The sequence below is a fragment of the Helianthus annuus genome, chromosome 4 (genome assembly GCF_002127325.2).
Source record: "Helianthus annuus cultivar XRQ/B chromosome 4, HanXRQr2.0-SUNRISE, whole genome shotgun sequence".
NCBI classification, from domain to species: domain Eukaryota; kingdom Viridiplantae; phylum Streptophyta; class Magnoliopsida; order Asterales; family Asteraceae; genus Helianthus; species Helianthus annuus.
Genome location: NC_035436.2, coordinates 14871192 through 14897926, shown reverse-complemented (window position 1 = coordinate 14897926; position 26735 = coordinate 14871192). Strand labels below are relative to the sequence as shown.

At 34.3% G+C, this 26735-nt stretch overlaps 1 protein-coding gene across 1 annotated transcript; it reads left to right on the top strand.

Moving 5' to 3' along the window:
* The first annotated feature begins 1806 nt into the window (after positions 1-1806).
* On the top strand, positions 1807-25600 carry LOC110935840 (ABC transporter C family member 13). The gene is made up of 36 exons (XM_022178192.2): positions 1807-2040; positions 3542-3582; positions 3698-3785; positions 3860-4015; positions 4097-4228; positions 4595-4695; positions 4899-4962; positions 5113-5364; positions 5439-5508; positions 6198-6258; positions 6380-6467; positions 6574-6692; positions 6803-6900; positions 7007-7073; positions 7681-7798; positions 8206-8322; positions 8943-9023; positions 9113-9334; positions 10174-10275; positions 10375-10442; positions 10579-10710; positions 10801-10948; positions 11437-11720; positions 12413-12563; positions 13189-13364; positions 14098-14209; positions 14308-14361; positions 15430-15552; positions 16365-16463; positions 16543-16635; positions 17748-17858; positions 17936-18097; positions 20964-21151; positions 22150-22339; positions 23897-24064; positions 25442-25600. The coding sequence occupies exons 1-36, from the start codon at positions 2002-2004 to the stop codon at positions 25520-25522; spliced, it is 4356 nt and encodes a 1451-aa protein (XP_022033884.1). The 5' UTR covers positions 1807-2001; the 3' UTR covers positions 25523-25600.
* Positions 25601-26735: the final 1135 nt, after the last annotated feature.

The following is a 26735-nucleotide window of genomic DNA, read 5'->3' as shown; positions in this document are numbered from 1 at the left end:
AAACACCCCCTAAAAGTTTTGTACTTTGTATATATCCCTTGTTGATAATTCGTCAGTAATAGATGTTGATGATTCGTGGGTGAAGTCTCTACCCACATATGCCTGGTTTGCCCACGAACCGAAACCTTCACCGAGTGTTATTTCCTATCCAACGGTTTACCCGACAAGTGAATTCGTTAGTGAAAGTCATTTGATTTGTAAAGAGATGGGATACATTAATCTTATTAATGTCTCGTATCTTCTAAACTTGTATTATAGGATGAACTGGTATTGTATTATACGATACAACTTATAAGGAAAGTTATAAGAGAGCGTTTTGTGTCTGTATAGTCCGTCCACACAAAGTGAACATGACTTCATTCGTAATAGCATCAATCGGATATACTCATGAAAACGTGTCATGTTTATATGGTAAAGAACTCAAATTTCAATGGCACTCGTCACTTACATGACCCCAAAGCTCACTAAAGATATCAAACGACCTTAACAGCCCAAAAACGCTTATAACATCTCTACTGTAATAAATAAACATTAATATGAAATCTCTATAACTAATAAATAAAAATAACTTGGGGACGCTTGTTAATATACTAGGCTATGTTTAGTTTTCTCGTCTTTCTCTCCTATTAAATAATGATATTAAAATAATATATTTTTACATATTTAATAAATCTAATATGGATACTTATCATTTAATTATGCAGTTATTTAAGTAATGACTAAATAATTGTTTATTTTTTTTACCTAAACGCTTCTACTTGATACATAATATGGTTAGATAGTTTAAATATATGAAAAATAGGTTGTATTCAAATAATCTAAGTTTTAGTTCTATTTTTTTTTTTTTTTTTGTATTTTATATACGAGTAAAATGTCATTGTCGTTGTTTGACCATTTTTGCGACTTTTGTTCCTGAGATATCATTTTCATTCAAAAAATTTGAAATCTTGTCATTTTCATTCCTGAGGGCCAAATTTTGATTAGCGAAAGTCGCAATAAATTGCTAAACTTAAGGATGAAAATGACAATAAAACACAAAACTGAAGGACTCAAATGCACAAAAAATCATTTTAAATTGAACAAATAAAAATGATTAAACCTCATAGACGACTTTGGCTTTTAACTCTTTATACATTTATAATTGCAATTTAAGTTAACTTGACTAAGTTAAAAAGTCATCTAAATGACCGAGTACACTCTAATTGAATTAACATTAATCAGTTACATAAATCAAATAAATATCCAATTAAAAAATATTTTAAAAATTAGCTTAATAAAATTTGTAACTTTTACATCAACGTTTATTTTTAAAGACCTATTTTGATAACTGTATATGTTAACAAATTCTTTTTTTTATTAACTCGTATAATACATCATCATCATCATCATCATACTTAGTCTCATCAATAGCAAAGCTAAGATTATGTCTAAGGAGGGTAAGATGTAGACAACCTTACCTTTACCCCGTAGGAATAGAGAGACTGCTTCCAATGAGACCCCCGGCTTGATAGTAGTTTTGCATCAAGCCTTGGACACAAGGCATATAACAGTATAACACACAACAATCGGGACAAAGGCCGATTAGTGCATGTACCCTTTTATCTTTCGGCTATCAACGACACCACATGATGCATGATTAACCATCCTCTCTTTTAACGTTATTTTTATGAAACAAGTAAAATAACGTTAAAATTCGTGCATTTTACTTTTACCCCTCGAACGTCTACATATATACATTATATGCGGATACCATAACCGGGAATAAAACTCTTATAATACACAAGGTTTTAAAAACATAAGCCACTGTAATCCACGTGTAATGCAATGACGATTGACGCCACCTTACGGAAAAAGCGTGAGTGCACAAAGGTGCATGAAACGTGAACTCAAATACTGAAAACTGAAAAGCGGCAGCACCACCACCGGTAACTGCACCTACAATCGTCCTTTCCGACGTCTCTGCCGCCGTCACCGTCACGACGGAGCCACAGCGAAGACGCCATGGATTTCCTCAAGCTAATCTGCCCTAATTCTCCTTACGTAAGCAATTAGTATCACTCCTTACGTTTAATTTTAAGTATTTATCGCTTGTAGCGTCTATTAGCGAGTTAATCGAAATTAAAACTTGTTTATAAACATAATAATAATTCATCTATGAAGTTGCAGTATTTTGATCATGTTCAGAAGTTAAGTTATCAGTAATTTGTTTACTCAAAGTAAGTTCATATTCAGTATGTATAGACTGATTTTATTGTTTGTTCTGAAAAGGAGCTTCGATTATAATCTGTTTGTCTAATATAGTTTTGTAACTTTTTGATTTTATCAGTAAGTTAATTATCAGTAATTTGTTTACTCAAAGTAAGTTCATATTCAGTTTAGATTGATTTTCAAAACCATGACGCTCTTTGTTCCGAAAAGGAGCTTCCATTGTAATCTGTTTGTCTAAGGTGTTGTTTGTTTAAGCTCTTAATGGTTCAGATCTTTTACTGATTCAACACTTGATGGTTCGTACTGTTTGTTTCGCAAGCAGATGTCTAAATGGTTCAGATATTTGTCTCTAAATGGCTAAGCATTATACTAAGGGGCTGTTTGTTTACCTCTTAATGAGGCTCTTCATGGTTCAGACCTCTTACTGGTTCAGCACTTAATGGTTCAGGTTGTTTGTTTCACGAGCAGATGTCTGAATGGTTCAGACATTTGCCTCTGAATGGTTAAGATTTATACAGAGCCTGAATGGTTAAGACCTCTAATCTGAATTGGTCAGACATTTGCCTCTGAACGGTTAAGCATTATACAGTCTCTTAATGGTTCAGACCTCTTACAGGTTCAGCACTTAATGGTTCAGACCTCTTACTGGTTCAGTACTTAACGATTCAGATGTTGCCAAACAGCCCCTAAGTCTGAATGGTTAAGACCTCTTATTTGAATTGGTTAGACATTTGTCTCTGAATGGTTAAGCATTATAGTGGCTTTTAATGGTTCAGACCTCTTACTGGTTCAGCACTTAATGGCTTAGAACTCTTACTCATTCAGCACTTACCCATTCAGAAGTTGCCAAACAGCCCCTAATATAGTTTAGTAACTTTTTGATTTTAAATTCATAACAGCTTAATTGTATATGTTTATCGAGGATTTTGTACAATTTCATCAGATATTTAGATTGTCGATTTGGAGTTGTGTATTGCAACGCAGTGGAGAAGAAAATTTTTGGTTATAATTGTTGACAGGATACGATAATGTAATAGAATCTTATTAGAGTTGCTTTTGTGTGTGTATGTTTGATGGTGAAACTCATGCTAATATTTTTATAAAATGTTTTGTTATATCATGTTACTTAGATTAGATGACTAGAACTCTCATTTTCCTCCCATTTGATAGAATAACTATATGGAAATGAAATTGTAGAACTTCTGTTATTATTTCAATTATTATGTTTTTATGGATCATAAACAAAATCACTTGATAATTGAGCATTGTTTGAAGCATATTTTCCCTTTTAGTGATATTTCTAAAGTTATTCTAACTCTGTTCCTTGGATCAGATATGGGATGGAAATGGAGTTTCAAGATGCGTAAATGACATATATCCTTTATCTTATGGAAATTTATGTTATATAAACGATCAACATAATAAAAAAACGCACACAAGGTGTTATCTTACTATACTATATTGATTGTACTTTCTTAACAAGATTCACTGTTCTTGGTTTTGGAGCAAGTATAATAACGGTTATCATAGTTGTAGCGCTTGTCATAACCGAAAGAACTACTAGAGGACGTAGAAAGGTAACAAGTGCTTATTGCTTTTCAAATAAATCAGAAGATGCATTATGATGCACTCATGTCATTTTTCACTGCAGATATACCTATATGAGAAGGTCTTCTTGCTTCTTTTACCTGTAATTGGGGCATGCATAGCATGCTTCGATATAACTATGCTTTTAAGTAACACAAGAAGGGGTCGTCCAGCTTTATATCACGAGTGGCTCCTTAGATGCTCTCAACTCTTAGTTTGGGTAAGGCTTCCGTTAATAAACTTAATTTCTAATATAGATGTCGAATTTTCTGATTTTAACTTTTTTTGGTGCATACTGCAGGCGACCATACTTCTTGTCTCACGGTTTGATTGCTGGTTATTTGTCTTATCGAATTTGGTATTGTGTTATTGGTGGATCACGAAACTGTTCTTAGGGATCCCGATTTTGCAAAAAACCTTTTCTTCTGTGAAGGTATTTACTTTTGTCTTCATATATGCAGCTACATTCAGTGGCGGATCTAGGATTCTGACCAAGCGGTAACGTTTTATAAATAGGCGGTAACGAAATCGAAAAAACGTCAAATTTTTCCAAAATTTACACTAAAAACGTCAAAAATTTTCCGACCAAGCGGTAGCGGAGGCTACCCCTTGTATTATTAACTTGAAGTCTTTTTCTCCTTTAAATTCATAGTGTTTGGCATAGCCTCAACTTTCTTCATTTGCTTCCATTTTATCTATTTGGATTGTAATTGTCAAAAACCGACCAAACAAGAATCTTACCGTCAAATCTTATTTCTTTACAAAGACATCAGTTAAATTACGATTTATTTTGCTGCAGGTTTTTAGCTGTGTTAATGAGAGCTTAATAGTTTTAGTAGATGTGCTGTTTTGTATCCTGATTAACGTTGTCCGAATGAAGCAGGCATCTCACAGGAACAGGTAACCTAATCCATAAGTTTTGTAGAGTTAATTATCCGGAACTTGCATAAAAATTAGTATCATACTTCTTTTAGCACAATTTTAAAAGTTAATTATCCGGAAATTATATAGAAAATAGTCTAATTCCTAAACTAAAACTTGGTTCTTACTTCTGTCATATTTATGATCTTTTATTTTTAACTTTTTATCTAACAACCCTGTAGTTCAATGGAAGAGTCACTGATTTCCTGTGAAATGGGCACCAATGATCATTTTCGATCAAATCCCGTACGTATTATTGTACTTCTTAATCCTTTTTTAAGATGTAATGTTCTACAGCAGGGTTTACTAGTATCAATGTAACAATACGGTCAATACCTCATTATTCTCTATTTTGTAATAGGATAACTTACGTGTCGTTTTCCTTGTTTACTAAAGGGAGTTCTTGCTAGTTTTTGGAATCTAATGACATTCAAAACTATAAATCCGGTCATGGAACATGGTGCGAAGAAGCAGCTTGACTTTGACGATTTGCTTCAATTACCAATAGACATGGATCCTTCGTTCTGTCATGATTCGTTGCTTAACTGTTGGGAAGATCAAACAAGGCGTAATGGCTCGCATCCTTCTTTGTTTTGGACAATCTGTTATGCATATGGATGGCCATATATGTGTTTAGGCATGTTAAAGGTACTATTAGAAACAATCTCCTAACTACATTCAAATTTTATATTTCTTCCATATCTCATACTTCATAAATTCAGGTACTAAATGACTGTCTTGGTTTTGCTGGACCTTTGCTTCTTAATATGCTGATTAAGTATCTTCAAGAAGGTTATTTTTTGTTGTCTTTTTCTTTTGTAGAAGAGTAAATTACGTTTTTGGCCCCTATGGTTATATCACTTTTACTATATTAGCCCAAAATAAGAATTTTTAACATATCTGCCCCCATGGTCTCTATAACTAACCATTTTAGCCCCTAAGTCTAGAGATCATGGGGGCCAAAATGGTTAGTTATAGAGACTATAGGGGCCAAAATGGTTAGACTCAGGGGCCAAAATGGTTAGTTGTAGAGACCATGGGGGCAGATATGTTAAAAATTCTTATTTTGGACTAATATAGTAAAAGTGATATAACCATAGGGGCCAAAAACGTAATTTACTCTTTGTAGAATGATAATGTATAGTTCATCTTTTAATAAGACTCATGACATTGATATTATAATGTTTTATTCTTTTTACATTCATCATTTATCTGTACAGACCTACAGGCCTGCTCTTGTACTAAACACATTATATGTTACAGTAGGATCTGGGCCCACAGGTTTGAACACACTGATGATTATGCGTCTTGCTTCTGCTATCTAACATATTTAAATTAGATATGCGAGTAATGTTAAATTCAAGAATTCTAGTTCTCATTAACACTTTCAAAAATGGAAATTGCACTTTCATTTTGCTTCTAACACATACCATGTGAACTGCCTCGAGTTCACATTAGTAACCATTTGTTATAATAAACAGGAACTGGGAATTTTGATGGTTATCTTCTCGCCGTTTCTCTTGGCTTGACTTCCATTTTGAAGTAAGTCTTATGCTTTTATTGTGGTATTACATCATTAAAACAGGTGAATGTAATCTTGATGATATTGTATTGTATATGTACTTCTTACTATTTTAATACGAGTTATTTTCTGATGGTGTAGATCTTTTCTTGATACTCAATATACATTCCGGCTTTCCAAATTAAAGTTGAAGCTACGTTCTGGTCTTATGACCATTATATATCGAAAGGTAAATTCTTCTCGTCTGTTTCTTGGTTTTCGGTTATAGAGAGAGAGACACATGTATATATGTATGCATGTATATATTCCGTAAAGTTGCCCATTGTCTATTTCAGTGTCTCCATGTTAGCCTGGCATATAAAACACAATTTTCCGAGGGAGAAATCCAAACATTCATGTCAGTGGACGCGGACCGAACTGTAAATATGTGCAACAGTTTTCATGATATGTGGAGGTCTTTATTATTATTTTTTTTTCACATTTCAAGTATATAATAAAGTAACAATTTAAGAAATGTTATTATTTGTACTGACTTGACCATCTTAAGCAATTTTAACCTTTCAGCTTGCCGTTACAAATTGGAATTGCCCTGTATTTGCTCTATACACAAGTTCAGTTTGCTTTTGTTGCTGGAATCACGATAACTATTTTGTTGATACCAGGTAGAATGTTCAAATTTCATACTTCTTTGATGTATCATGTATGATATCTTTGTAACGCGTTATTGTTTCTGATAAAGCTCTAATCATATAACGATAACATGTACAGTAAATAAATGGATTGCTGAAATGATTGCCAGTGCCACCAAAAACATGATGGAGCAAAAAGATGAAAGGTGTGTGCCACTTTGCTAAAGTATTCATAGTTTTTAAAAGAGTAAAATGCCATTTTCGTCCCCCGAGGTTTGGCCACTTTTGCGACTTTCGTCCAAATGTTTGTTTTTCCGCATCTGGATCCAAAAGGTTTGAAATCTTGCCATTTTCATCCGACTCGTTAACTCCATCCATTTTTCCCCGTTAAATGAGGGGTATTTCCATCTTTTTAGACAAATTTTTATTAAAATAACAAACACTATAAGAAATAAAGATCCACCTCTGTTGACTTTTTCCCCACCTAAACCCTTTTATTATACAAAAAAAAATGTATAAAAAGACAAAATACCCCTGACTTAACGTTAAAAAATGGATGGAGTTAAGGTATCAGATGAAAATGGAAAGATTTTAAACCTTTTGGATCCAGATGCAGAAAAACAAACCTTTAGACGAAAGTCGCAAAAGTAGCCAAACCCCAGGGACGAAAATAGCATTTTACACTTTTTAAAAAAACCAACTTGCTTTTCTTTTACAAAGAGTATTTTCTTGAGAAAATTGTATCTAGAAGTGCAGTGATGGAGTTATATGTTCAATTGTAAGTACAAATTATGAACTTCAACAATTTTGCAGGGTTAGAAGGACCGGAGAACTATTGACATATATTCGCACCTTGAAAATGTATGGTTGGGAGCTTCTTTTTACGAGTTGGTTAATGAAGACAAGATCCCTAGAAGTCAAATACTTATCAGTAACAAATTCTCTCTCCAAAACTATATAATTGATATAGATGACATTTTTGAACCACTTATTTATGAACGGGTCAATTTGGGTTATGTTTTATCTAAGGATCAAGCGAATCAAAAGTTGCACCCTAAATCATTTTACTCAAAGTTTATACTATTTTTTTTTAAAATAAGATAAGTTTTGTAATCATTTTGCTACGCTACTTTGTACAAAAAGTCAATCCTCTTCTACGAAAAGTGTTACAGGTCAACCAAATCCTAAAAATACTCGTTTTTAGTCAAGTCAGTTTTGGAAAATTATCCAACTGGCCCGGCCCGGTCATGTTGCCATCCTTAATGACTGACATCTTAATACAGTTATTCTTACTGTCTGATTTTTTATTTATTTATTTATTTATTTATTTTGTTGTAGACAAGAAAGTACTTGGATGCATGGTGTGTATTCTTTTGGGCAACAACGCCAACTCTTTTTTCTTTATTCACATTTGGACTCTATGTGATTATGGGAAATCAACTAGATGCAGCAACGGTATAATAAACACTGTTTTAATGCATAGAGTTACTTGTGGTTTTCTTATTTACATTACTTACAGGTGGTATTTTTGACCCATTCACTTTTTAATGGGTTGATTCTGGGTTATATTTTAAATCTCGAGGGTCAAGCGGATATAAGAGAAAAATAAATTAAAAGTTTACATATCAAATGGCCTGAACATGTAAGATGAGATGAAAGTCGCCCAGGGGCGGATGTACCATATAAGAAGGGGTAGCCTCCGCTACCCCTTGGCGATCCGGCGGTAGTGTAAATTTTGGAAAAATTTGACATTTTTTTAACGTTTTTTCGATTTCGTTACCCCTTTCTTTTAAGACGTTACCCCTATGAAAGTTTTCTAGATCCGCCACTGAAGTCGCCCAAAGTGGTACTTTAATGCGCAAAACCTCCTAAATCATTATTATAAAAGCTAAATTGTTACACAACAAAAAAAAAGTGTATCATATCTAACACACTAAGTATTCATAAACGAGTCAAAAATATCGGATAAATGTGTTTCAATTCAACCCAACTCACCCGTATAAAATTACCAGTTTTGACCCGTTACCGACCCCACTGTCCGCTAAGCGTAGCTTTTTTACCCTCTATTTTTGCAGGTATTTACTTGTCTTGCTCTATTTAACAATTTGATTTCCCCGTTAAACTCATTCCCATGGGTCATCAATGGGTTGATCGATGTGAGTTGTTTACACACCCTTAACAATTTGAGATTTCAATTAACAGAACTATATTTAATTTTTTTTTTTTTGTCAAAATTTATCTACAGGCGGTCATATCTACAAGGCGGTTGAGCAAGTTTCTCTCATGTGTTGAACATGAATCATCATCTTGCTCCAAAGAACTTTCTAATTTTACAGCTGATGAAATGGATATTGTGATGAAAGATGCTTGTTGTGCATGGTCAGTTGACCAGGAAGTCAAGGAGCTGATTCTGGATCATGTCAATCTTGCCATTCCAAAGGGTTCTCTCGTTGCAGTTATTGGAGAGGTCAAACCTTTACTTAACATTCCTAACTATAGGTAGACAACGGGCCCTATCGGGTCAAACCGGGTTTGTATCAGATGGGTAAATTTTTAAGGATCGGTTCAAATGGATCGGTGCCAGCTCGACCCACTAACATTTATTTTGTCTATTATTTCAGGTAATTAGTTTGTCGAATACAACAATATAGAAGGTTATAAACACGTGATTATGTCATGGGCTAGTTTCAGCTCGTTTTCACTTGAACTGATTGAAACACCCCCCCCCCCCCCCCTCCTATTTGCTTTTAGTCATATTTTCTTTATATAATGTGCATGTTTATGTCCTATCTGAAAGAGGTTTCAATTCGTATATAAGGAATATATTATTAGAGAGTTAATTACTGTTTTCGTCCCTGTGGTTTGTCAAAAATCACTATTTTAGTCCATTACTTTAAAAATTGCGATTTCAGTCCTTGAGGTTTCACTTTAGTAACCATTTCAGTCCCTGTGGTTTCACTTTCGTAACCATTTCAATCCATTATTATGTTAAGTATAGGGACTGAAATGGTTACGAGGTGGACTGAAATGGTTACGAAAGTGAAACCACAGGGACTGGAATCGCAATTTTTAAACTAATGGACTGAAATAGTGATTTTTGACAAACCACAGGGACGAAAACAGTAATTAACTCTTTATTAGAAAAAAAAAACATAGTTATTTAATATATATTTAGATTTAGTTAAGTATACAAACAAGATATACAAACTAAAAATAGATTTGATCTAGATTAAATGAAATCAATGATTCAGTATGTCACTTATTAAATACATGTTGAATTCAACATAAAGACATGCATGTTTGCAGGTAGGTTCAGGTAAATCATCCTTGTTGAATTCTATCCTAGGAGAAATGAAGCTTATCAAGGGATCTATATATTCAAGAGGATCTGTTGCCTATGTCCCACAGGTTAAAAAAAAAAAAACAAATTTAGCTAAATATTTAATTTTCAAGCTTTTCTTCAATCATAATTTTCAAATTTAAACTCTCCTTTATTTGGAGATGTAGATTCCCTGGATTCTCTCCGGTACCATCCGGGATAACGTCATATTTGGAAAGGACTATGATCCAATAAGGTACTGTTCTCTCGGAACTAACTGCTTCTAACTGTATATAAACTGAAAACTAACTGGAACTGCTGATGTGGCAGTGGCAGTAGTCTCAACAAGCCTGTAGTTGATACTAACATATAAAAGTATACTCTTTTTACAGATACTCTGCTGTTCTAGAGGCATGTGCTCTAGACACAGATATTTCACTTACTGTCGGAGGTGATATGGCTTATATCGGAGAGAAAGGGGTAAACCTGTCAGGCGGTCAAAGAGCTCGTTTAGCCCTTGCCAGGTGTCATCATCTAATTAGTTCTGTTTTCAAATAGCATTTGATGATTATAAGCAAAAAGGTTATTTCTTATGTTTATGATAAAATGATCAGGGCTGTATACCATGGATCTGACGTAATCATGCTGGACGATGTCCTTAGTGCGGTTGATGCACAAGTGGCTTCTTGGATTTTATCAAATGCTATCCTTGGCCCTCTTATGGACCGAAAAACACGCATTCTTTGCACGCATAATATTCAGGTAATGACTGTATGTCCTTACTAGAGTTGATGATTCCGGCTCAATGAATGGATCGATTCGAGGGTTTTTTTCTTTAACGTCATAAATCTTACAGGTAAAAGTCGTCCAAAGTGTATTTATAATGCATACAACCTCCTAAAAGTAATGTTGATTATGATCAATATAATACAATTTCAACCTCAGTTACTTATGAACACGTCAACTCGGGTTTTATTTTTTTAATCTTTTATAGGCATAAACAGGTGAAATAAAAAGTTACAAAGGAAATTGATCAAAATATTCGATTATGATTGAAATAATACAACTTTGTTATCATATTTGAGACACTTATTATTTATAACAAATTTGGACAAAAATCGTTCTTGGTCAACACGGCCCATTTTAACCCAAACCAAAAGGTTACCTGTTTTGACTAGAACTCATTTAACATGTTACCGAGCCGACAGCCCATTTTACCACCACTACTAACAACCTTTTTCACTTTACAGGCAATATTTGCTGCAGATATGGTTGTTATAATGGACAAAGGACAAGTGAAATGGGTGGGAAGTCCAGCCAGCTGTTCCAATTCACCATACGCGTCATACGTCAGATCTGAAAAACTTAATACCTCTTCTGAGACTAAACCACAAGTAGAAACTGGAGATACTTGTACGAGAGTCCTAGAGGGTGACGTGACAGACAGCGAAATTATAAATATTGTGAACCCCACTGATGACATCATCAGGGTTGAAGAGAGGAAAGAAGGCAGAGTTGAAACAACTGTGTACATGTGAGTCCATGTTCCGGAAATAATCGTTTTGAGAAAACAAGTTGAGGTGACAATACGGATTGGGTACCATGTCAAAATGGTTCGGGTTGTAACGCTTGATTATCTAGTATGGCTCGAAACTGCTGGGTCAGGTTGGGTTGACTCACTAAAGCTTTTTGTATTTCTTTGTGTTAGTTATTATTACAAAACTAATGGAAACCTAACCCAACTGACCGTAGTTGTTAATAGCGCTATAGCGGCGTTATAGCGAATACCGAAGCGTTAATGTGTCGTCTGATTTTATCGCCTCCATAGGGGGGAAATAGCGGGATTTTAGTTTTTTTTTTAATATAAATAGCGATATAATATACATATAAAATAGCAGGATTTTAGTTTTTTGTAAAATATACATATAAAAACAGTGAATTGTATATAATATACATATAAAATATTTCTAAAATTTTCTTTTAGTGTATCGCTAAATATAAAATAATTTCATCGCTATCGCTACGTAGCATATAGGTAGCTTGTTTCTATCGTTAGCTATTCGCTATTAACAATTATGCGACTGACTTGTTAGAGACAAGACAAAAACGCTTATTGATCTATATATACGTAGTTGGGACAAACTACCACCTCTATTAACCAACATTCGATTTCTTGCTTGTTTTATTTCAATATCCAACTGGACACTACTTTATCATATCATGCAGGAATTATGCTGCGTTTTCTGGTTGGTATATAACAGCCATAACATGCCTATCAGCACTTCTAATGCAAGCTTCTCGGAATGGAAATGATCTGTGGCTATCTTACTGGGTTGATACAGCTGCGTTAGAAGCCCATCCAACATCCTTTTATTTGGTAATTATATTGGTTGTTAATATTGGCGTTAACTTCTCAAACAATATAAGCAGATTTAGTGAAAGGGTTGAGTCAAAATGACTAGGAAGAAAAAGTTCTTTGTAATAAACTTCTTTTCGTATAACTTCAGTGGAATCTTATGCTCCAATTAATCTAGAGACTGAAAAATGGGTGGGTTGGGTAATGGGTTAAAACATGACGGGTCGTGCTGACCTGAAATACTTCTTTTATTCAAGATTAAAGTACATGGATGGTCCCTGTGGTTGGCCAAAATTTTGGATTTGATCCCTAGCTTTCCAAAAGTACACGATGGTCCCTGTGGTTTGTACTTTGTAACGCATTTAGTCCCCTACTTTTGCCAAAAGTACATGGCTGGTCCTTGTAGTTTGCCCTTTTAAACGCATTTAGTCCCTAACTTGGACATGCTGAAGCCTTTAGATTTGTTAGTTGGGGATTAAACGCGTTACAAAGTGCAAACCACAGGGACCAACAACTGAACATAATCTTTTAGTATTTTTCAAGTTTTCAAACTGTATAATATTATTATTTATTCCATATGAGGCTGCAGATGAACAATTGCCTGACTTGCAAAAGAAGATTAACCAACTTTTAACTGACACTGCAGGTTATACTCTGTATCTTTTGTACAGCAAACTCCTTTCTTACTCTAGTTAGAGCTTTCTCATTTGCATACGGAGGCTTACGCGCAGCAATTCATGTGCACAATAGCCTATTGAAAAAGCTCGTTGATGCACCAGTTTCCTTCTTTGACCAGACCCCAAGTGGAAGAATACTTAACAGGTAACACAAGCTGTTCTAGAGGGGGAAATGTGTCATTTTTTTACGGGTTGAAACGGGCCAGGTCAGGGGACTCAGGTGGAGTTGACCCGACACACTTTTTTATCCTGTCTTTTTTTTAAATTCCGTGCATATTTGTTCTTAACTATGATTACAGAATATGTTATTATAAATATTATTAAAAAAACAACTTGTGCAGTTGTGCTTAATGTAGCATCCGTCAAATGGTGCTATGTGAAATCCATGCTACAGTAACTTTTTTTAATTTTTTTTCTTTTAATTTAACTTGTACATTTGCACTTGCACCCCTGACACTTTAATCAAGTTTTTTTTCCTTTATCAATTTACGTTTCTACCCCTGAACTTTGATAGAGATATCATACGGCTCCTGAATTTAATAATTATTTTCCTTAAACCAATTTATGTTTGTATCCTTGAACTAAAATAGAGTTAACATACGGCCCTTGAATTATAATAACGTAATTTCTTCTTTTTTTAGCCAATTTTTTTTTATATATTTAATTCTTTTTTATTTAACTTATTATAACTGAAGCTGACTTTTGACTTCAGACGTGTTTACTTAACTGTGTGGCTTGTTTTCCTATTTGACTCGTTGTATATAAAACGTAAACCAAATTGACCCGTTCACAAATCTACATTGCCACTTCTACTGAAATTCCTTTAATAAGATCAATATCACTTTTTTTTTTATTGTACATGTTAATTGTTTTTTTAGGTTGTCTTCAGATCTCTACACAATTGATGATTCTCTGCCATTCATCCTCAATATTCTTCTTGCCAATTTTGTTGGTCTCTTAGGGATTGCTATAATTTTGTCCTTTGTGCAGGTAATTGTTTAATGAAATAGAGTCATTGTTCTATGTACATTAATACCTTTTTATATTAATTGCTATTAACTTTGGTCATTATTCATTTTTGTGTGTAGGTCATGTTCTTGCTTCTCATTCTGCCGTTTTGGTATGTCTACAGCAAAGTGCAGGTACCAGTTACATGAAGAGTAACTCCTGTCAACATATTTCTCATACAAATACTTAAATAGATAAAACAAAATAAAAAAGTTGACCCATTAGTTATGAATGGGTTGATTTTGGGCGTGTCAACCCAGTCAGGGTGGCTGGTTGACCCGTTTAACCCATTTATATCATATTATATTTTTTTACAATATATTTTTATGTCTTAAATTAAATTGAGTGTGTATTTTATGCCATAATTTTGACTTAAAAAGAGAAATTGACGTAAGATTTTATAATTTAAATGTAATTGTACTATATATATTTGTGTTTTTATGTAGTAAATTTTAATTTTAATATACTAGTTTGCGGAAAAAAAAATATTGGGTTGAACGGGTCGTGTTCGGGTCAACCCGTGAATATTTGGGTCGTGTTCGGGTCAGTGGCGAAGCTTGAGATTTCCGACCGGGGGTCGAAAACGTATATACCAAAAAATTCTGTAAAATCGGGGGGTCAAAAACGTATATACCCAAAAAATTCTATACGAAAACTACATACTCTCCACTAACGAGCGAAAAGTTCGGGGGGTCGGCCGCCCCCTCCCGCCCCCACAAAGCTACGCCCATGGTTCGGGTTCATATGTATGACATGATTTTTTTGTTCGGTTTGTCTAAAATTTTCAGGTTGCGGTCGGGTTGAACCCGCCAACCCGCGAACACGAGCCGTTTAGCACCCCTAATACTGACCAGTCCAAACTAAAAATGAAAAGAAGAGCAACAACTAATGCAGGCCGGCCCAAGTAATTTGAGGCTTGGGCTTTAGGCCTCCAACTTTAAAATATATATATATATATATATATATATATATATATATATATATATATATATATTTGGGCTGGGCTGAACTTATCTTTACACATACAAAAAAATATATAAAAATACAAAAAAAAAAAAATTACTTTGCCAACAACAAACCTTTTAGTTTATTTTTCCGGTCCCAACCCAGGTAAAGGAGGGTTTTTCTCAAATAGTAACACTGCTAAATATACGATTATTCAGTGATGCAATGGTAACACTGCTAAATATAGGATTATGCAGTTTTACTACAGGTCAACATCACGTGAATTGAGAAGGCTGGACAGCGTATCGCGATCACCCATATATGCATCATTCTCGGAGACACTTGATGGATCATCAACTATCCGCGCTTTTAAATCCGAGGTGAAACTGACAAACTGTTGCCTTTGAATGTGGTTGAGTAAAATGACATTTTCATCCCTGAGGTTTGGCTCTTTTTGCGACTTTCGTCCAAAGGTTTGTTTTTCAGCATCTGGATGACTGGATCCAAAAGGTTTGACTCTTGGCATTTTCATCCGACTCGTTAACTCGATCCATTTTTTAACGTTAAGTCAGGGGTATTTTCCTCTTTTTAGTTATTTTTTTGTGATGATTAAAGGGTTTGGGTGGGGGGAAAGTCAACACATGTGGATCTTTATTTCTTATAGTGTTTTTTATTTTAACAAAAAATGTCTAAAAAAACAGAAATGCCCCTCATTTAACGAGAAAAATGGGAGTTAACGGGTCGGATTAAAATAGCAACATTTCAAACCTTTTGGATCTGATGCGGAAAAACAAACCTTTGGACGAAAGTCGCAAAAGTGGCCAATCCTCAGGGACGAAAATGGCATTTTACTCAATTTGGTTTTATACAAAGTTTTATCAGGCCAGGAAATTAGGTAACCAACTTATTTTAGGCTAGCAAAAACTATCAAAGTTTCGAAATTTTCGATCTAAGGTAATTACCTAAGAAAATCTATTTTCAGGCGCGACGTTAACAAAAAGTCTACATGGTCAAAAGTTAACGACGCATTAGTTACAGCGTTACATTTTACGGACCATAATAATTTTGTTTTTAATTTGGTTCCCTTGAATCAAATTTTTTGAAACCTTTTGTGTGACAAGCAATAGTTCCTATGATCGTTTCCAGTAAAAGAAAATCATGTTACTAAGTAATGTTCTTTATCCGTATACAGGACCTTTTCTTGTCGAGGTTCATCGAACACGTCACAATGTATCAGAAAACTTCTTATTCCGAGACTATAGCAAGCCTGTGGCTGTCCTTACGCCTACAAGTATTCCTCTAAAACTTGTATTCAATGTTGCATTTTAAGAAAATGCTGTAAGCTTATATCTTATTGTGTATGGCCTCAGTTCTTAGCAGCTTTTGTTGTATCTTATGTTGCGGTGATGGCGGTTATTGGAGCTAACGGGCATCTTCCAGTCAATCTAGGTACCCCAGGGCTGGTAAGTCCTCAATTTTCTGAGTTCACACCATTTAACAAAATACTATAGAAGGGAAATTTAGGACCGTTTATATAGATGCGTTGTTTGAGTTATATATATCTCCAATGGGTCAGATAAAAATTTTAGTTGAAGGGGGAATGGGTCAAACGGGTGGAAATTTGCCCATAGTCTATTCTTGACGACCTCCTTAATCTTTTTTTTTTTCTAAGTTCTATATTATTATTGTAATAATATCTTTTTGTAACCATAGTTAACATATTAACTATTTATAAAAAAATAGAAATGGATAAAGAATGTTCATGGGCCAACGCGACCTGCTTGCTAGGAGTGTTCAAAAAACTCGCAGCTCGCTCGGAGAAAGCTTGAAAATTGCTCGGTCGTAAACGAGCCAGCTCGGCTCAGCTCGATTAATAAACAAGCCGAGATTGAGCTAGGCCTGGCTCAGCTCGTGAGCTCACAAGCCGGCTCGAATTATCTTATGTTATATAGGTTAATCAATCTTAATTTTAAATGTATTAACATAAAAAAAGATGTGGGAGAGATTGGAGTGTTAACATTTTAAGTTTAATTAATCAATAACATATTTAAACGGGAAAATAAACAAAAATTATATGTATAATACTTTTAATATGCCTTTTGATCTTTAAAATATTAGAAAAATAAAAATGGTACATATAGATATATGTATTATTTTTATTTACTTTTATTTTTTATGCTATCAATATTTGTAAAGATGTTTAAAAAATCTGAAGTTTTTTTAAATTAATGAACCAGCATGATTTGGCTCGAGCTGGCTCAACATTTTACGATTGGAGCCCGAGCTCAATTTTTAAGCTCGATTAAATAAACGGTTTGATCCGAGCTGGCTCATTTAAGTTCAAGCTCGAGCCAAACCTGGCTCGGCTCGATTACCACCCTACCGCTTGCTTTGCCCCATACCAAAATGACTTGTGTCAACCCAAACCCGTTTTGACCCATGACCCAAGTTGCCCGACCAACCCATCTTGCCACCTCTAAAAGTTATTTTAGTCATAGTTTTTAAATCCAACGTGACAACTTTCTTAATTTTTCCATAAATAACATGATTTTAACATCACAAACTGTGTAAACAGGTAGGTTTAGCACTTTCCTATGCAGCTCCAGTTGTATCATTGTTAGGAAGCTTTTTAACAAGTTTCACCGAGACTGAGAAGGAGCTAGTCTCAGTTGAGAGGGCTCTTCAGGTCTGAAGAGAACTACTTTTGCTTGTTAATATTTACTATCATAAGTTTTTTTAAACATTTAATTGTTTTCGTTGTAGTACATGGATATCCCTCAAGAAGAACTTCAAGGACACAACATGTTGGATGCAAATTGGCCGTTTGATGGACAGATTGAATTCCATAATGTAACACTCAGATATATGCCGTCATTGCCTCCTGCAGTTCGTGATCTTAGTTTTACAATAGCTGGTGGAACACAGGTTTCTGAATCTAGTAACATATTTGTCGTTTTAATAAGCTTAGTTTTACAATAGCTGGTGGAACACAGGTTTGTGAATCTAGTAACATATTTGTCGTTTTAATAAGGGGTGCTAAATGCCAATGAGGTAGTGGTGGAGTGGTTGGGGAAAGACTTGGTGTTCCTTGTGACCCAGGTTCGACTCCCACTCTCCCCATTATTTTCTGCGGCATCCAGGTGAAGGGCGAACACGGGTGGCGCCGGTTCGTCTTGGATCGGAGACGAGGTTTTACCGATTATTCCACTGTCGTGCCTTCGGGCGGGTGGAGGTCTGGTTTCCGCACATCTGGGAGAGCCAAGGGGCGGAACTAGAACATTAACTCAGGGGTATCCCAAAAAAAAATTACCGTATAATCATACAATATTAACAAAAAACAATACATAAAGGGGGGGTAACTTTATAGAATAGTAACCAAGTTTTAAAAGTGTTCCAATTAAGTCACTCAAGTTTTAAAAGTGTTCCAATCAGGTCACTCAACATTCATTCTTCATTAAAATTAAGGGTTTTTTCATCAATTTCATAGGTAACCGTGGTGATGTGGATATTTGTTTCTTTTTTCTCTTTTATTTGATGCTAACGTCGAGTGATGACGTGGATTGTAACTTGTTTTTTTAATTTTTAATGTAATTAAATGGTTTTTATTTTTAATAAATATAATTTCATATATTAAAATAATTCGACCCTAACATCTTATGCTTCATTTTTTTCTTGACACGTGGAAGAGGACATGGATCGATTTGAATGTTAAGTTATCTAATTGGGATAAAAACGACATCAGTGACCTAATTAGAACACTTTTAAAACTTGGTTACTATTCTGTGAAATATTCCCTAAAGGGTAAAACAAATACCTAAGGGTCTGTTTGGTATGGGGTAATGGAATAGATGAGAGAATGGAATGGACGAGGTAATGGAATGGACAACGGAATGAAATGGATCATTCCAATCCATTGTGATGTTTGGTTACTCATATGTGAATAGAATGAATCATTACTTTGTACAATTTGATAAACAAAAAAAGATGAAGTAACAAAACACAACTGTATAATAATAATAAGAGTTAAATGCCTTTTTAGTCCCTGTGGTTTGGGCCATTTTGCCAGTTTAGTCCAAAGGTTTCATTTTTAACCCGTGGGTCCAAAAAGGTTTTCACAGTTGTCATTTTAGTCCACTTGGTTAACTTCATCCATTTTTTCTGTTAACGAGAAGGCCAATTTGGTATGACAAAAAATTAATAATAGATTTTTTATATATATTAATATTAGTATGAATATTAATAAATATAAATATAAATATAAATATAAATATAAATATAAATATAAATATAAATATAAATATAAATATAAATATAAATATAAATATAAATATAAATATAAATGTAATAATAATAATAATAATAATAACATATTTCTTTCCATTCCTTGAAGGAATGGAAAAAAAACACCTACATCCTAAGGAATGAAAATTATTATATTTGGAAGGAGTTACATTCCTTTGGAATGCTCCATTCCATTACCACATGATAACCAAACATGTTTCTTTTCATTCCATTAGAATGATCCATTCCATTCCACCTTCCATTCCTTCATACCAAACTCTACCTAATAGATTTGTCCTCTTCTTTTTTTCATAGCTTGAAATCTTTCCATCACATCGCTGTCTTTTACTTCACGTAAAAAATCCTTTTCGACCGCACAAACCATAGCATTGTTCAAGAATTCCGGGCCGATTCGATTGCGTAAATCCGTCTTCACAAGCTTCAATTTCGAAAAACATCTTTCAACGGTTGCGGTTGCAACCGGTAAAAGCAAAGCTAGCTTAACTACCCGATAAACTATTCGTGTAATGTAATCGTGTGACGTTCGACATCAATTCTCCGAGTGCGATGAGTCGATGACAAACTGTTCGTGACTTCGACAATCGACCTTTGATATCCCTTCCCTGCATTCAATCTGCCACACCATAACACTATTGGGTTATTATTTTGGTTATTTGGGCTAACTAATATTGGGCTATCATTTGGTTATTTGGGCCAATATAATCAGAATTATTTGGGCTTAATATCAGTTTGTAAAAATTTTGTTGAGGGGTGTCCTAGTAGTTGTTGAGGGGTGTCCTTAGTATAAAAATCGAAATTTTTTATTTTTACACTACCAGTTAAAAGTTGAGCCGTAGCCCGGGCTACGCCTCGGACCACACTAGGTCCGCCCCTGGCTGGCGGCGCTCGAGTAGTCGACGTTGGCCACAGCGCCCAGTGTCACGGTGGTTGGCATGTCGTTCCTTGCCATTCAAAAAAAATAAGGGGTGCTAAATGGGTTGTATTCGCGGATTGGCGGGTCCAACCCGAACCACAAATCGTGTTAGATATACGAAACCGAACACGACACAAATATTTGTGGGTTGAACCTAACACGACCCGTTTAACCCGATTTTTTTTTTCATTTTTTATTGCATATTAATATTTAGAATTTGAATTAAAACTTTACAGCAAGATATATAAACAATTGTTTATAACACGAAACACCCAACCAATTTAATTTATAACACGAAACACATGTTGGAAAAAATATAAAAATATCTGTAAATGGCTTAAACGGATCAACCCGTAGGGTTGACACATACCTGACCCGTTTAGCTGAACGGGTTCGTGGGTTCAACCTAAAACTGGCCTGAACCTGTTTAACAAGATTTTTTATTTGGCCCTTTTGAGATTAGAACAGCCTAAATCCACCCCTACATTATTACAATATTACAATTTGGTCCTTCTACTATTTGTACCATAACAAATTGGCACTCGTAATCCTGAGATTAATGTGGTTTCTGAGCAGGTAGGAATTGTTGGAAGGACAGGTGCTGGCAAATCAAGCATCTTGAACGCGTTATTCCGCCTCAACCCGATATGTGCAGGACATATTATAGTCGATGGCGTAAACATAGCAGACATTTCTCTGAGAGATCTTAGGTCGCGTTTTTCGGTTGTCCCTCAGACTCCATTTCTTTTCAAAGGAACTTTAAGGTAGAATCACACACATTCAAGTAGTACTCAAGTAGATGTAGCAAGATTAGCCAGTCAGGCAGTTGGGTAACGGGTCAAAAGAGGTTCTTGTTAAACAAGTCATGTTTTAATATAACTTAAAACCGGACACGTTAGGTTGGGTTGACTAGCAAACAACTTTTTCTCCATTTTAAAATCTTTTTATAAAGAGTAAAATGTCACTTTTGTCCAGGAGGTTTGGCCAGCTTTGCAACTTTCGTCCAAAGGTTTGTTTTTCCGCATCTGGATCCATAAGGTTTGAAATCTTGCCATTTTCATCCGGCTCGTTAACTCCATCCATTTTTCTCCGTTAATTCAGGGGTATTTCTGTCTTTTTTGTTAACTTAAAGGGCAATTGAGTCTTTTTCAGGGGTATTCGGTCTTTTTACATACAATGAAAAAAGACCGAATGGCCCTTTAAGTTAGCAAAAAAGACGGAAATACCCCTGACTTAACGGAGAAAAATGGATGGAGTTAACGAGCCGGATGAAAATAGCAAGATTGTAAACCTTTTGCTTTTGGCTTTTGGATCCAGATGCAGAAAAACAAACCTTTGGACGAAAGTAGGGCTGGCAATTCTGACACGAACACGATAACACGATACGAAGTTATCATGGTTCGTGTCTTATCGTGTTCGTGTTTTAACAGATCGGGTTACCTGTTATGCCAGCCCTAGACGAAAACCGCAAAACTGAACAAACCTCAGGGACGAAAATGGGATTTTACTCTTTTATAAATAAACATGAGTTACTATGATTACAAGAATGAAGGCAATCTAAATGTTCGTATAAGAATGATTTAGGATGTTGTACACATCAAAATACATTCAACCTGTTTGACCCAGCCCATTTGACCAGTTATCATCTAACTTTTTTTTTTATTCGACCCATACAAAAGTAAATGGGTCAAAATTACCTCTATATTCAATATCATCATTTGGAAATAACAAATATCTATGTTTTCTTGCATATTAACTCAAGGGACAACCTAGACCCCTTTAACTTATACGAAGACTTAAAAATCTGGAAAGCTCTAGAGAAATGTCATATTGAGGAGGAGGTCCGGGCTGCAGGGGGACTAGATATGCAAATAAAAGAGTCCGGAACTTCATTTTCGGTTGGGCAGCGACAACTCCTTTGCCTTGCACGCACCTTTCTTAAGTCTACTAAGGTTAGAATGACTTTTTTTTGTATCATAGAGGTGGCAAAATGGGAGGGTACGGTAACAGGTCAACATTGTTGACCGACAACTTTTTGTCTGAAATGTTGTTACATTGTATCATAGGTTCAGATTTTCATAGTCCTAGTTACCTTTTCAAAACACATAATATCATTTTTGCTCATTCAAGAGTAAATATAATAAAACCGGTTACTTATATTTTTTTTCATGAAATAAATGAAGATGGGACAATCTTCACAATAACAACATTGTTTTCTTACTATGGAACTGGTAAATATGATAAATTTAGTTTCTGAGAGGTGTATGTGTGTATATATATATATAAGAAATAAATGTATTATATATAACTAATAGTATGGTATCATAGTTTTTGCATCAAGCGATTTGTTGGATTTGAAGGTATACTTGCAGCGGATTCATTTGATAGTTTGGAATTCATGATTAACAAAGAAATATTAGAAATGTTATTGGAGAACAAGATCAAACGATATTGTCTCTTAGTACCGGACATAACTGCCGGTCATCTACCTATATAGTGTCGGTTGGTGGCGGTTTAATTTGGAGGGAAACCAACCGTTTAAAACGGTGCCAACCCTTGCCACATAACCGTTCACATATTACATATTTGTCACCTACATTAAGTATACATAATACACATAATTCGAATATAATACATAAACATAATATATTAAGTTTATAATGCTAACATGATTCAGGAGGTTATATGCATTAGATACACTTTGGGTTATTTTTAAATTGTGTAACATATTTAGGGCTGCAAATGAACTGAATAACAGTTCGTGAACCGTTCGGCTAGAAATTCGGTTGTGTTCGTTCGTTTATTAAATGAACGAACATGAACTAGAAAATTCCGTTCTTTTAATTAAGTGAATGAACATGAACAGAGGTCGCGCTCGTTCGTTTATGTTCGTGAACGTTCAGTAACGTGTTCGTTTATGTTCGTTTGGGTTCGATAGTTCATTGGGGGTTTTATTTTTTATATTTCTTTTTATATAACTACTTCAAATTCTGACTAATGAAATATTCAATAATTATTAGTGTATTGTATTTTATTTGAGTTTTTCTATAAATATTAGGTTAGTGTTCTATGGCTGGATCTACATAATATTTGTGATTAAAGATACCGATTTCATGCAAAATTTGATATATGTTTCATTGTGTTGTGTTTGTTTATGTTCATGAACGTTCGTTTGTGCTCATTTATGTTCATACGTTCGTTTGCATTCATTACCTAAACTTAACAAACGAACACAAACACGTTCCTTTCCTTAATGAACAAATACGAACAAAAAATCTTGTTCGGTAAATGTTCATGAACATTTCGTGAACACACAAATTTCCTTAACAAACGAACGGTTCGTTTGCAGCCCTAAACATATTTGACCCAACTTCCTTTTTAGCTAATTTGCTTGATTTTGGCATTTTGTCCATTTGACCTAATAGAGGTAAAACGGGTCAAAATTGTCACCTCGTAGTCTTTTGCTTCTGTATGATATTCCAAGTCTCTAAAAGTTTAAAATGGTGTAGGTGTTATGTTTGGATGAATGTACCGCAAATATAGACACTCAAACCGCTTCAAAACTTAAAGACGCAATATCTAGCGAATGCAGAGGCTTGACAGTTATCACAATTGCTCATCGTATCTCCACAATTTTACATATGGACAATGTTCTCATTCTTGATCAAGGAGTATTGGTGAGTTTGTTAACGTGCCTTGCTCGTTTTTATCTGTTTATAAATAAAGGTGGAGTAATGTGTGTGTTGGGTAACGTGTTAAAACATGTTTTCTTATACGGGTCGGGTCGACCCAAAACACTTACTTCTCTAAGTTTCTTTTTTGGAAATTATTAGCGAGTTGGATATGAAGCTAAATTATATAATTTCAATAACTGTCAAATTTTTGGGTTAAAATGATAAAATATGTCTTATGCAATAATATGCGTTTTTGACAACTATTGATCTGTTTGACCCATTTTATTAAAAAAAATAATAGTTTTCATTTTACCTTTTCTCTTCGTATGAACAGAAAAGACATGAAATGACCGGTTATAAGTCATAACCCATAACCAAACTGATCGAAATTCCCATCTCTGATATTAAGGATGCGGTGGTCACATTATTAATGGTTCATAAGTAATGTAAATATTTAATACAGTCAAATTCAAACATGACACATATATTTTCGGGTTGAAATAAACACAAGTCATTTAACCCGAAGAAAAAGAAAAATAAAACAACTATTTCATTTTTGTTTATTATTGGTTTGACACGAATCCTTTTAGAATAAACCTAAACCCAAAAAAAAAGTACTATTATTGAATTTTTCTTATATCTTTCTATACTAATAAACAAAAATCTTTTTTGGACACGTGTCATTCTCTGGTAATTTCTCACCCTTATTATTATTTAAATAATAATAATATTAAACATCAATTTAACTAAATCTATTTATCTCTTTTGTTTAATTGATTTCTTTTTTAACTCTAAAGTTCTAATCTTTGGCAATTTAAGTCTAAAGTTTTGATCTTTGGTATTTTAACCCCTTTGATTAATTTGATTTTTCACTTCTATTTCAAAAGTTTTCATCTTTTGCAATTTAACATCTTTAATTTTTTTTACTTTCAATCCAAAGCTTTTCATCTTGTGCAATTTAATCTCAACATTTTTTTACTTTCAACTTTAGTCTCTTATATACTTTTCATCTTTCATAAGTTCTCCGTTTAACGTGTCGTTTTTAATTTCCGACTTAACACGCCGCAACGTGCGTGTGAGGATCAACGTTTTTTCGTCTATTTTTTCCTGTTTGACATGTCTGTCACAACACATTTATTTTTCCCCGTTTGATAGGTCTGTCGCAACGTGCGAGTCAGAGATCGACTTAGTTATTTTTTTTCTCGGTTTTACACATAGGCTCGTAGTCATGTGAGAAACATTTGCCTTTCATCTAACATGATATATAACTATTGAATCCTCCGGCGCATTGCGGCGGGTGGTAAATCTAGTGTCTTATTAAATAAACATATGTTTTTTTTGGCATTAAATAAACTATGGTTTTTTTTTTGCATGGTGCAGGTGGAACAAGGAAACCCTCAGATTCTAGTCAATGACGAGTCTTCTAGATTTTGGAGCTTTGCTAAAGCATCTTCAATGTAGTACCACCAGTCAGAATTATGTTTCTTTGTTGGTGTTGCCCATAATATCTCCATATAATATCTAGAGTTAATTACTCTTTTCGTCTATTCGTCTATTCGTCTATGTGGTTTGTCAAAAATCACTATTTCAGTCCATTAGTTTAAAAATTGCGATTTTAGTCCTTGTGTTTCACTTTCGTAACCATTTCAGTCCATCTCGTAACCATTTCAGTCCCTGTACTTAACAGAATAATGAATTGAAATGGTTACGAAAGTGAAACCACAAAGACTGAAATGGTTATGAAAGTGAAATCACAGGGACTGAAATCGTAAGTTTTAAACTAATGGACTGAAATAGTGATTTTTAACAAACCATATAGACGAAAACAATAATTAACTCTAATATCTATATCTCCAGATTTTGAAGCTTTACTAAAGCATCCTCAATGTAGCGCCACCAGTCAGAATTATGTTTCTTTGTTGGTGTTGCCCATAATATCTCCATAATAAAGCATCTTAGATGTTTCTTTGTTGGTGTTGCCCATAATATCTCCATAATAAAGCATCTTAGGTAGGGACACAATACTTTATGAGAAAATCTCTATAAGATTTTTCAGCCTAAAATATATTTTTTTCTTATTTATCCCTACTTTATTTATCAAATTCAAATAATTATGATCAGTTATTAAGTTAAAGATCATATGTTATTTTGATAAGTTTGTTTTATTTACGTGATTAAAAAAATATTAACTTGAAGATTATATGATAAGTTTGTTTTATTTACATTGAAGATGACTACGGATATATGATTTATTAAGAAGTTATATATAAGTATTCTATTTTAGCACCTTTTTGTAAGTTATATTTTTCTAATATATATATATATATACACACACAATATCTTAGAGCCTGATGTATCATACGAGTTGAATAAATGTAAGTTTATATACTAAGGGTGTACGGTATGGCTTCGGTGAATGGTTCAGGGTTGCCATTCACCGATCGGTGAACCATACCCCCTAAATCGGTGACCCCCATTCGGTGAATATGGATTGTTTTTTTCGGTGAATAGTCACCGAAGTTATTGATGAGAAAGGTGAGCCATTTTTCGACCGTTGCATATATTTTTTTGACCGTTGCCATTTTTGACGGTTCCCTCTTTGATCTGTTGCCCTCTATTTTTATATAACCCACAATTTTTAATCATTTTAAAACACACAACTCTTTCAAAACAT